Here is a 14,037-nt window from a genome sequence, read left to right on the forward strand (position 1 = left end):
CCCTGCTCGATCTGAAGAAAATGTGTAGGTAGAAACTCCATAAGATGTACCCAATGTAAGCTATGGATGCACAAGAGGTGCAGCAACACCAAAGGAACGTTAACCAGGAAGATAGCTTTTGTGTGCAGCAGATGCACAGGGGCAATAAACACCGCATATGCTCAGAAAACTAATTCCATCACATGCCAGGGGGAGAAACTAGGTGACCAAGTCTGTAGTGCGGGTGGATGCTCTGAGAGCATTACCATGGGAATAATAATAGCCTGGTCAAAGTTCAGAAAGCTCCTACTGCTGCTGGTGACAAAGGGCCTCTTGTTCAGAGTGAAAGGCAGATTGTATGCTGCATGTATGCAAACTGTCATGCTACATGGCAGTGAAACATGAGCCATGACTGCTGAAGACATGTGTAAGCTCAAAAGAAATGAAGCTAGTATGATCCACTGGATGTGTAATGTCAGTGTGCACACATGACAGTGTAAGTGCCCTGAAAAATATGTTGGACATAGGAAGCATCAAATGTGGTGTGCAAGAGAGATGACTGCACTGGTATGGTCATGTACTACGTATAGATGAGGAGACCTGTGTGAAGAAGTGTCACTTCCTAACAGTGGAAGGAATCCATGGAAGAGGTAGACCCAGGAGGACATGGGATGAGGTGGTGAAGCATGACCTTCAAACATTGGGTATCACAGAGGCATTGACGAAAGACTGAGACCTCTGGAGATATGCTGTGATTGAGAAGATTCAGCAAGGAAGGTGAGATCACAGCTATAGCCTACACTAGTGTCACATAATCAGCCCATTTAAAAAGTACCTTTCAATCTTCGGGCGACATGCTATGCTTGAGAAGACCTATTGAGTCAAGTAAATCAAAATCAAATCAAATCACAATCAAATGGAAATTGTAGTTGTGGCTGATACCAGTGCTGGTGGTACACAATAAGCACCATTCATGCGTGGGTCGCTGCCAGAGCCACCTGACTGGCTCCCCCTGCCGGTGGCATGTAAAAAGCACCATCTTAACATGGTCATACATACATACATACATACATGCACCTGTATTATCTATATTTCTGCATACCTTGCTTAATTTGTTTGTTTTTTTTTTTTATTTTTCAGCTTAATGGAAATCTAAATGTTTTTCCAGTACCACCAAACGATCCATATTCTGCAGTCGCACTTGAAGCTAAAGACAGAGACACTTTAAATTCAGTTTTACAACTTTTTATCGAGAGTAAGCATATTTAATTTCTATTCCACAAAAGCTGTTCTACTCATAATTTAATAGTTATGGTAACTTCTATAGTATTAGAGTGTAAAATTTTTGAACATTTTTGCATTAATATAATTTTCTCAACAATTAAATGGTTGTTGTTAGAAAAAGAACAATCTGGTTTTCTGGTTTTGTACCTTCTCCACTCAGGCATTCCTAATCCAGTTGTCTCTCCACCTCTTGCCACCTTTTTTTTTTTTTTGTTTAACCACTCAAGCTCTGCACAAACCACTATATCCAGCTCTTCCTCCCCAGAGCATTGTCCTTCTGGAATTTCCTCCCTGCTCATGTTTTTCCTGCAGCTGTTGATTTGCAATGGTTTAAGTAGAACGATAACAGCATCAACTTCACCTGTCCATGAAGGCCCTGCAACAGCTATGACCACTCCCACCAGCAAAAAAAAAAAAAAAAATGCAAGTAGGAAATACATAGTGAACTTAGAGAAAAAGTTGAGGGTAAATGAATTGAGAAATGCACTGAAATAGCTATGGCATTGGCAGATGAATATAGGAAAGAAAAGTTAGTGTTTTGGCCATGTAACACAAACAGTATGTCATAAATTGGTAGTAAATGGTAATTACAGTAAGAACACTGAGCACATAAAATGCAATTTGGATACATTTGCCTGCTACAGAATTTAATATACATGAAAAGGAATTATATAACAGACTGTCAAAGTTTTGTCTATATGGACAATGCATATAGAATGGTTGTGATAATGATAATCTTTTCTACTCTAGGCACAAGGCCCAAAATTCTTGGGGATTGACCCTAGTACACAACTGGTACTTAATTTATCAACCCTGAAAGGATGAAAGGCAAAGTCGACCTCAGCAGGGTTGTGATAATGATAATGATGGTGATGACACTGATGACACTATTAGTGACAATGATGAGTTTAGTGATGATGAGGTTGCTGATACTAACATTACCAATGCTAATGCTGACATTAATGAGAAAATATAGAAGAAAAAGGCAGATTTATCAGGACCCACATATATAACTATTTTGAAACTGTATTACACTCACAAAGGAGGTTACAGTTAAACTCTTTACATAACTTTTAAAAATCCCAGTGACTATATATGTTCAAAATGTAGCTTGGTGCAACCCATTTATTATCTAAATTGTAACTTGTTATGATATACACTCTCACCATCATTAAACCAGAATATAACAATATCCTTGATAGCTCCACAGTTAAGATATTATATCTAAGTAAATTTTAAAACATCAAGCTATACAATAAGCAGTTTTCAGTATTCACACTTCTCAGTGTCTACAACTCAGCACTAGTGGACCTAGAATGCTCTTGTTTATATTTAGTGTATCATGCACAAATTCCACTACCAGGACAATATATTGCTCACAGTTCTTTCATGATATAATATTTAAATGCTTTTCTTAAGCCTCAAAGATCTGTAAAGGATGCTTGTCTTTGTTTTCATGATATTAAGACAGTTTTCACCACCCAGATATGATGCTGTTCTTGCACTTTATGTCAAGATACACTGAGACATTGTAGTATGAAATGTTTAACTCAGAAATACAGTGAAGTATATTCAATAGATTTGAAAATTTTATAGATTTTGTAAGTAAGTATAAGTGCAAGCATGAATAGGCACAGTTGTGGCTGTGCGGTCAAGAAGCTTGCTTTGCAGCCATATAGCTTCCAGTTCAGTCCTACTTCATGGCACCTCGGCAAAGTGTTTTTACTTCAGCCTCAGTCAAGCAAAGCTTTGTGAGTGCATTTGATTGATGGTAATTGAAAGAAACCTACTTAATATATATTTGTGTGTGTTTGTGTGTGTGCGTGTGCATGCGTGTGTGCGCATGCGTGTTTGTATTTCTTTGTCTTGACATCATGTGATAATTGTAAATGGGTGTCACTGTCATACAAGCAGTGTTGGTAACAATAAGTGAGAGTTGGTGACAAGATGTGTATCTAGCCATTGAGAACCTGCCTCAATAAACTCCTGATAACTCAGATGCAATCATGGAAAAGTAGATGTTCAAATTATGATTTTACTATTATCTGTAATGTCACACAAAATGGTGAGAAGAGTTTGCTTAAATAAAGTTTGCTTAAATATGTAATATTAAGTTGAAAGCAAGATCTGAATTCATGTATATAGAATGACCTTCTAAAATTTAAAAAATGAGGATTTTATTTGTCTTTCTCTTTTTAGCTGAAAATTTGAAAGATAAATTCATAGTATCACGATCTCCTTCCTCAAATGGATATCAATGGATTCTCAGGCAAATAAAAACAATTGATATTCAACGCACATATCAAATGATAGTTCGAGTAAGTTTTAAATTTCAGAATGTTTTTACTGTTGAATGCAAATTCATAACATTTACGAAAGTTTATCCTTCATATTCTGTTTTATGAGCTTCAGACCAATCATTTTTTATTTATTTTATAATGCATTTATTATATTTTTGGAATATATTATTCATTTTGTTTAATAAGCAGTTATTCAGAGTTGTGTGGAGGCACAATGGCCTAGTGGTTAGGGCAGCGGACTTGCGGTCATAGGATCGCGGTTTCGATTTCCAGACCGGGCGTTGTGAGTGTTTATTGAGCGAAGACACCTCAGAGCTCCACGAGGCTCCGGCAGGGGATGGTGGCGAACCCTGCTGTACTCTTTCACCACAACTTTCTCTCACTCTTACTTCCTGTTTCTGTTGTGCCTGTAATTCAATGGGTCAGCCTTGTCACACTGTGTCACGCTGAATATCCCCAAGAACTACGTTAAGGGTACACGTGTCTGTGGAGTGCTCAGCCACTTGCACGTAAATTTCACTAGTAGGTTGTTCCGTTGATTGGATCGACTGGAACCCTCGACGTCATAAGCAACAGAGTGCCAACAACAAATTCAGAGTTGTGTCGACCAGAGCTTAACATTTTATCATCTTAGCTCATTTTATTTTAATGTTCAATATTGTGATATTTTATTTCTTCTTTTTCCACACAATTGTATATTTATACTGATTTTATGATAAATCTACACATCTTGGTCTATGACATGAAGAAATTTTTGCTTGCATTCTTAACAATATTTCTCAAATTCATGTTTTTTTTTTACTCCTTTAATTTAGGTAGAAGAACAAAATTATAATAAACGGTATGCCACAGCCATTATAAACTTGAATGTGAAGCCACAAGATAACTATAAACCTGAAATTGGTTCACCATCAACAGGTTATATGTATGAGAATTCACCTCCTGGAACATTGGCTTATAATGAAAATATAAATGGTCCCCTGATAATTACAGTATTGGATAAAGATTTAGTAAGCATAATTTGACTTTTAATGAGTTAAAAACACTTGAAATGATTTAAAATATTTCTTGTGAATAAACTTTTCTATTTCTATTAACCAATCGACCATCTTCACAATAGTTCAGATTTTGTTATGACTGCTGTATTCCTTGCAAAAGCATGTTACTTTGCCTGTATTAATTCACCTTACTAACTGAAAATGTAGCACCTATTTATTGCAAAGTTTAATGTATTAAGTCAGACAATTGTAGAAAGACTTGCACTTATGTATATTATGCAAATATCCAGATTTATAAAGTAAATAAATAACAATTGACTCAGATAATCCTTTGTCTGTATATTGATGAACTCAGGTCACTTCTCATCACTCTTGTTTCCATAAATGCAGTAAACCAGTGATTGACCTGTTGGAAATCTACAACTAATAATGCTATTGTTTAAACATTATGATGTAAAATAAATCTTGGGGTTAATTTAATCGACTGTGTTTTCCTCATGAAAATTTCTGGCCTTGTACATAATGAAGAAAACGTTTATACTTATGTAACTTCAGTAAAATTGGAATGCAGTGACTGAGTGGCTAAGGTGCTGGATTAAAAATATCCTTTTCTTTATCTTTTAGATTGGAAGGAAGGCAGTACTCATGATTATAGGGTTTCCAAGGCTGATGGAATGGAGGAGGGAGGGGGTGGGAGGAAAGTATTCTCAACCTGGAAACTTGATCTGAATGCTTGCAATGGAGTGGATGTTGCTAAAGGTACCCAAAGTGCAAGGTGGTTATATTATTAATTTAGGTGACAAATAAAGTCTACCACCCAAACAGGCCATTGTGGGATTTGAACTTAGAACACAAAGAACTGGGACAAATACCACAAGGCATCTAGACTGCTGTTCTTGCAGTTCTGTCCACCACCCAAATTGGATTGATACTTTTGTATTGACTGTAAAGAATGAAAAGCAAAAGTGATCTTGATGAGATTTGAACTCATCTCATTACACAGAGAATCTGAACAAATACCATGAAATGCTCTGTTGGACACTGTAACAGCTCTGTCAGTTCACCACCCATCATAATGAGCAAAAGTAATGAATAAATTTACCACTTGTATTGTGTTACATAGTCTGTTTGTTTTTTTGTTTTTTTTTTTATCTAACCTGTAGTTAGGGATGAGTTGTTTTCCATTTTCATTTAAATACCCGTAGTTTCTGAAAATTGTTGAACCTGTAGAAAAGTAATTTCCACATCATTTAAATAACCTTTAAATGACAATCTTGCAGCTAAACTCTAATTTTTGTAAGCACTAACCATGCATGTTTATTTTGCTTATATATTGCAGCAACAGAAGATGCCATACTATGTTATTAACTTTGTATTTACATTGATTTCTTTTTATTTTGAAGGTTTCTGGACAATCAGTAAATTATAACATTACGACTACCTCTAACGACTTTTATATTAATAAGAATCATCAGGTGCAATTGACAAAGCAGAATCTTGATTATGAAACACAGTCTTCATATTTTCTTCCTGTAAGCAATTACCCTTTCTGATCAAATTAAAATACTTTTCCAACTTGCTTCCATTTGCTTTTACACTTAATCAAAAGTGTAATTGGTGTTTGAGATTCTTATTCACTGTACCATTTGTAAATTGTTCCTGAATGCTGTTTGTAAATTGTTATCATAAAAGGTAAGAAAAGGGAACAATCCAAACAGAGGTAAAGAGTAAAATGCTAATAAGTTCTGTTTTATTTCAATATATTTACAGCATACATTAACCTCACTGAAAAGATACATATTACTATTGATATGTTTTTCAAATATTCTATTCCTTTTTATCTATAACAATTGCAGGTAAAATCATTTTGTCTGCAAGTTCTTATTCTAGTTTCCATATTGCTAAAATAAAAAAAAAAGAATAGTGAGGTAAACTCCGGACACCATCACTGGATAAGAACAGCAGTCTGTAATAAGTTCTATCCTTGGGAGGGTTTGGGTTTGGTATTGCAACATTCAAACCAAAATATTCATTCTACTTACTGCAGAGAACTGTATTATTTCCTTGTAGTTTCTTTTTACAACTTGAACTGATTTGCTACATGTCAAGCAACTTTATTAGAGATACAATAGTGATAAATGTATTGGGGAGTGTTTCATTGACCTAAGTTAAAGTCTTAACATGGCTAGACGGAACCCTCATTGTAAGCATTATGTCTAAATATTTCTTGTTGTCCGATCTCAGATTAGCTCTAAGTTAGGAAACCTATAACCAAATTTTGTTAGGAAACCTATAACCAAATTTTGTTAGGAAACCTGTAACCAAATTTTGTGTTTTATCAGAGCCTACATTATCTAATGTATTGTATTTATTTAAGATAGCAGGATGTGATTTGATGAGATGTGCTGACTACTTTAAGCAAGTTCAATAACTGCTTAGAAGCACCATCATTAACTCAAGATTATATTTATATGCATAAGTATTTATAGCTATGTATATATTTGTGAGTGTGTGTGTGTGTGTGTGTGTGTGTGTGTGTGTGTGTGTGTGTGTGTGTGTGTGTGTGTGTGTGTGTGTGTGTTGTGTGTGTTGTGTGTGTGTTTCTTTCTTTCTTTCTTTGCATATATATGCCCATAACACTATTTAATTAAATATATGTATTTAATTATTTTAATGTCTGAATTTTATATTATAGGTTACCATAGTTGAGACAGGTGTTCAGAATCCTCAGACAGGTACTGGAACACTAACAATTAAAGTCCTTGACAAGAATGACAATCCACCAATCTTTACTCAGTGTTCACCAGCCTCCGTGATAGAAGGGGATTATTCCAGTAGCTCTCTTCAAATCACTTCGGTAATAGATGCTTTGCTTTTATGATTAGGCTATTTGCTCACATAATAGTATCTGGTTTCTGTTTCATTAATATACTAATTTATATATCTTTCTATCATGAAAGTTTTGGAGCCAATAGAATGTTAGAAAATACAGAATGTTTATCTAAATGCTGGGTAGCTTTTAGTTTCAAACCATAACATTCTAAGATTCTAACATTCTGGAGATTACTTTGCCTTTCTTCTTCCTCTGGTCAATGCTATAAGTACCGGTCATGTGTTGAAGGATCAAATAATTGACTATAACACTTAACTACAAATCTGTGTGGCTTTGTTCCACTCGAATGAAAATATAGCATTGTTTTTGCTGTATCAGCTTCAAATGTGTTCTGGTTGCTATAAGACGACTTTCGGGCCGGGACCTATGGACAACTTCCAGAGATCCCTGGCCTGGCAGTGCTATCGAGAAGCGCTACCTGTTCGGGATAAGCTCTACAGGTATGGCTCGAGAAACACGGGGCCAACCTGCCCGAGATGCAGTCAGAGCGATGAAACCATTCTGCACGCACTCATACAGTGTCCAACCATTTCCGACCTGTGGGCTTATGTCGAACGACTGCTATCACACGTGGGACGAGTCAGTTTATCAACCGAGTCTATCGTAAATATTGTCGTGCCTCCTTCCTTCAAACAGGATGGAAGAGCCATTTTCATCGTACTTGTGGCTATGGCGAAAGAATCTATATGGTGGATGCATCTGAAAGGTCTAGAGACAAACACTTTCCTCTCTGGTGAATCCCTCATCAACTTCTTCAAGTATCACTTGAAGAGGAAGGTGAGAGTAGAGAGGAAAGTTTTGTCTAGTGAATATTTCAAAAAAAGATGGGTGAATGTAGCAAGGATGGCACATGTGATTGACGAAGCCACCTTGAGCATAATCCTATCAACCAAAAAAAAAGAAAGGAAAAGAGTGAATCACTTACTGTAATGCGTTTTTTTGCATGACATTATTGCCCGAGATTACTGTGGTCTTTTCCATAGGTTTTTCTTTCCAAGGATAAACCTAATCTGTTTCTCCTTTTTACACTATGACATTTCTGTAATACACGATCCCTATTGATCGACTTTTTTATATTTTTTATTTTTTATTTTTTTTTAACAATCCCTTTTGATTGAATTTCTACACCCACTTTCCTTCTTTTTTTTCTTTTCCTTCTCTTCCCAAAAAGAAAAGCTCTACTTTATATTTTGTCCCCTCTGTGTTCAGCCCTGTGTGGCAAATAAAGAAACATATTAATGAGAAAACTTTTGAATAATGAACAGACTTATTTAAAGCAGTAAACTTATAGAGTTGAAATAGTTAACTGTTAAGGACTTGACAACCAGTGAGTTAATTATGAAGAGAATATCTTTTACGAATGTTTATGTCATAACTGATTTACTTTTCTTTAAAAATTTCCTTTAAATATAAGTTTGATGTAATCAATAGTTTACTGGATTGGAAGCTTTATTATATTTACTTTTACATTTCAAAGTTTTGGGCTCAAACTCAGTTTGGGATTTGAGATCAAAACTACTTTTCAATACCATTTGGGACTGGTACTTCACTGTTATGAGATAAAACCTAATTTGGTACCTCATTGTTATGCATTCAAGCCTAACTTTGTAGCTTCCATAACAGAGATTAAAATCCAGCTAGTGTCAGCTTTAAATAACTTTCAGTGATATATTTTGATCAATTCAAATAACTGAATCTATTCACAGCTACATAGACAGTGCCTTCAGTTCAGTTGAAGCACTACATTGAAGTTCCCCAACAAAATCTAAAGGAATTATGATCTCCAGTTAAGTTAGTCTGGATGTTTTTAAAGTAGTGAGCATTAGAAATTTAATTAGAAATAATTAAATATCTAGTGAGAAATAATTGATAGGAAATGATTACGCAGTGAGGAAAAAAGATGTTAGTCAATTACTAATAGTATTTTTATATTTTCAGTAATTAAGGGGGAAAATTTTGGACATGAGTTGGCCTTATATGGACCCTTTTACTGAAACATAGCATCCTCTATACATTCCATAATAGTGATAAAAGAATCACTTAGTAAATATATTAGATTGTACATTTGCTGGTATGTAAAAATAGAATAGTTTAGAGATGAAATAATTTGGAGATGATATCTGCAAAAATGGTAATATGTATGTCAGAGGTAACATATAAAACCCTTTAACATTTAAACCGGCCATATCAGGCCAAAATATTCCGGCTGTTCCATGTTTAAACCTGCCAGATTCAGCCTCTCACACCTATGCTACAATATCATTGTACAAATATACAATCACATCAATGAAATTTCAAAGCTATGAGATAATGCATGATTAATTCTAAACAATGTGAATAAATAAGCATTACATTTGACAGAATAATCTGAAAGCTAGAGGATTAAATACTATCCTGAAATAATGTCTACAAAGATTTTATTTCAGTGCAAAACTAAATGTAATACAACACTTATTCTTATTGGAAACAAATTTAAATCGTATCCAAATGGACTTGAGACTAATAAAAAATAAACAATATTATTGACAAGAAGATCAATTCGATTGACAGTACTTGTTAGGGATAAATATAGTTGATTTTGTCGTCATCATCACCACCACCACCATCATCATCATCATCATCATCATCATCATCATCATCATCATCATCATCATCATCATCATCATCATCATCATCATCATCATCATCATCATCATCATCATCATCATCATCATCATCATCATCATCATCATCATCATCATCATCATCATCATCATCATCATCATCATCATCATCATCATCCTTGTATCAAATGTAAAAACAAATAAAGCAGCCATCAATTTATTCTATCTTTTGTTTAGGTTGAGGCAACTGATAAAGACAGTGGAGACAACAAAAAGATTGTTTTTAGTTTGATGAATGAAAAAGATAAATTTAGCTTAAATGGCAAAATTTTGAATGCTGTTGGTATGTTAAACAGGAACAATAAATATACTGTTATCATTAAAGCTGAAGATCAAGCCACACCAGAAAGCTTAAGGTGAGTGATTTTTTTAGACACATCTGTCTATTGATTGCAAAGTGTGTGTTCAAAGTGAAGTAAAAAATTTTATATTCATACCTTTCACAAAGGCATTTGTGTGGCAACAATTTAGAATTGAAGCTGAGTGATAGTGAAGAAGTTAATACCAATCAATACCATTCCTCAGATACTGTAACAAGTAGTTGATGAAATTGCTATAATTATAATTGCAAGGAATTTTTAGAGCTTTCCAGATAAATAATTTACCCAAATATTATGGTATATATTTAAAAAGAACTATTCTCTGTTTTAATAATAACTACATATAGAAATATAATAAAAAAATTTTGTATATCATGGTAAAAGATTGCCATAAAATATAATTTATAGAAATGAACTGACAGTTGCTATAAATCTATTTAAGCAGATTTATTTTGGTTACAGATTAGAATTTTTGTGAATTTTGTAATTTTATAAGTTGTTTTTTTCAAAAGAGGTCTGTAAAAGACTGCATTATTTCACAGTAATTAATAGGTTGATAGTTCCAAGTTAAAAATCTGGTTTAGCTTTGGTCATTCATCTGTATGATACTAAAATATTTACCAGTAGCCATTCTAAGTGTTTTGCTTAAGTCATCACTGAATGTTTGATAAGATTGATAAAACTAAGATTGATAAAAGCTAACAGCAATAACTCTACTGTACTCTCGTGAACTAATTGTTTATTAAGACTAATACTTGAAAATATGTTATTGCCTTAGTTTTCATCCAGTTCAAATTGATTCAATGTTACATTCTGCAAAGATCAATTGTTTTTAACCTTTTAATATACCAAGATTAGTGGCCACAAATTAAACTGTTTCATTAAATAAATTATTGGGTTTCAACTAAGGGTTTGAACCATTCAGTCATATGTTGCTATTAAATTAAATTAATATCAACAACAATAACAGGGCAATGAGGGAGTCTCAATGTGGTAAGCTGACCTGCTAGAAGAAGCATCCAAATCTCTCTCAAATCATACACTACCTTCTTGGAAAAAGAAGGACATGTTAAATAATATAGTCTTAGATTGCCTTAAAAATATAGGGTGGTCACAACTGGAAAATCTTTGGCTATAAGTTTGATTGGTAAGAGTAGACATGGGGCTAATTTTAAACCTGGGGCTAAAGCATCAATAACTGCCAGATCTCTTAAGTACTCCATATACAAAGCTGTACTCCATCATAGCCTCAGCTGTGGTTGTAATAGCTAAAGAAAACAACAACTCAAGAACTCTTATGCCATTGCCATTTGTCGGTTGACAAAAGCAAGCAATAGTTTCTATGCAACTAAATGGTAATGGTTTATGTAAACTTCTATATTTCGCATGTTGTATGGATAATTCAAAATATAATGTTAAATAAGTTAAACAGTTTATCATTCATTTTAGACTTAGAATATATAATCTGCTTGAGTCAAAGAAGTACTTTATTTTAGGTATTAACTATGATTTTAAAATGAAGAAATTAGTAGCACAGGCTGTCTATTTGAATAAGAAACACGTCTTGTTTCATTTATACTTTCCTTATAAAAGGCAGGGCTTTGATAAACATGAAATGTACTCTTCATTTAACTTGAAGCAATAGTCATCTATTATACTTGACTTTTTATTTATAAACATTAACTGTATCCATTTCTCAGTTTCTACCATCTATTTACGTTTTACTTAAAAGAAAACAACAAAAAATACAAACATTTATTACCATTTGATTATATTTTTGTTAGAAAGTTATATTTATCAAATTTCTATCTTTCGAGTTTCTTTCAAAATATCCAAAGTCATAGTATTTAAATATTAATATTTACATCATGTTACTTTCCTTGTGTGGTTCCAGATACAATTTTTTCATTTGAATCTTTTTTTTTTTCTTCATGGGAATAAATAAATTTGGTCTCTCTTTTGTAGGAGAAGTAGTTATTGCACTATAGTTGTAAATGTTACTGAAAACAGCTCTGTCAACCTGAGATTCCGCAATCAATACTATGAACATAAAATCTTCGAAAATGCAGCTGTTAATACTTCCATTTACACTTTTAAAGATGTAAGTAAATTGTTTTCTTTTCATTTATGAAACCATAGGAATGAGACAAATTTAGTTATTTTGTGTATGTATCTACATTATAAGCTTAGAATATGAACATTCCATGTTAAATATTCTTGTTCATTTCAGAAAGTAAACCTTCAGAATGCACAGCTTGAATATAAACTCAGCAATTCACTAAACTATTTTACTATAACAGCTGGGTAAGTATCCTCATTATTGTTATCCTCTCCCTCATAATAATCAAACATTATACTCACCTTACTGATCTTCTTTTTGTCAATCCCAGTAATCTTTATTTTTACTCTTCTTCGCCCACACTTCTTTCACATGATCATCAACCGTCATTTAATCTCTAAGAAACAACAGCCAAATCATTCTGAAATTACACTCTGTTGTCTTAAGAAAGTAAAGGAAGTTTAGATGATGTAGTCAGGGATAAAGACTGTTACATGGAGAATGCTTTTAACCATATGCCTTTTTATTCTGAATTGGCCGGCCTGAGGCTGAACAACAACAAGGAATAGTGAAACTGCTCATATAAATTTAGCTATGCTTTTAATGTCATCATCATCATAATCCTCATTGTCCTCATCAACATTTAACGTCTGTTGTCCATGCTGGCATGGGTTGGACGGTTTAACCAGAACTGGCAAGCTGGGGAGCTGCACCAGACTCCAGTCTGATTTGGAATGGTTTCTGCAGCTGGATGCCCTTCTTCACACCTACTTCATTAGAGAGTGCGCTGGGTGCATTAATGTGGCACTTCACAGGTGCTTTCACATGGCACTGCATGGATGCTTTTATATGGTACCACATGGACACTTTTATGTGGCACCATGTAGCTGCATTAACGTGTTGCTATATGGATGCTTTTATGTGTTACTACATGGGAACTTTTACATGTCATTGCACAGACACTTTTATGTGGAACTGCATAGATGCTTTTATGAGGCACCATCATGAATGCTTTACACCACCAAAAAGATTGGTCTTAGCATTCCTGTTGTGGAGTATGAGTTTTCTTGAGTATGGCAAGGTACCAGGCATCTTGGCCCTTTGTCATCTCACCTGAAAGGTTCAGTATTCTGAGGTCATTCTTCGGTACTTTATCGCATGTCTTCCTTGGTCTCTCACTTCCATGTATTCTACCCACTTTGAGCAATCCAGACATTCTTTATGGAACTGTCAGCATCCATCTGCATCACATGACCAACAAGTGCAGTCTTCTCTCTTGCACACAGCAGCCAATTTCTCTTATGCTTAACTTCTCTCTCAGAACATTAGCACTTTGTTGAACATGTACACTTATATTATACATCCAGTGGAGCATACTAGCCTCATTCCTTTCTAACCTTCACATGTCTCCTACATTCTGGCCCCATGTCTCACTACCATATAGAATTGCTGTTCGTGTATATATATATATATATATATATATATATATATATATATATATATATATATATATATGTATGTACTGTTCCATGATAGAAAAT

At 34.1% G+C, this 14,037-nt stretch overlaps 1 protein-coding gene across 1 annotated transcript in view; it reads left to right on the top strand.

Moving 5' to 3' along the window:
• Positions 1-14,037, top strand: part of LOC106874390 (uncharacterized) — a 390,389-nt gene that overhangs the window by 56,076 nt on the left and 320,276 nt on the right. The window contains exons 10-17 of the mRNA XM_089352838.1: positions 1,120-1,234; positions 3,463-3,581; positions 4,379-4,573; positions 5,965-6,093; positions 7,257-7,418; positions 10,295-10,473; positions 12,403-12,538; positions 12,668-12,741. Of these exons, the coding sequence (XP_089208964.1) occupies positions 1,120-1,234; positions 3,463-3,581; positions 4,379-4,573; positions 5,965-6,093; positions 7,257-7,418; positions 10,295-10,473; positions 12,403-12,538; positions 12,668-12,741 (1,109 nt within the window). The remainder of the gene's footprint in view (positions 1-1,119; positions 1,235-3,462; positions 3,582-4,378; positions 4,574-5,964; positions 6,094-7,256; positions 7,419-10,294; positions 10,474-12,402; positions 12,539-12,667; positions 12,742-14,037) is intronic.

Source organism: Octopus bimaculoides, chromosome 5 (assembly GCF_046866305.1).
Source record: "Octopus bimaculoides isolate indiv1 chromosome 5, ASM4686630v1, whole genome shotgun sequence".
NCBI classification, from domain to species: Eukaryota; Metazoa; Mollusca; class Cephalopoda; order Octopoda; family Octopodidae; genus Octopus; species Octopus bimaculoides.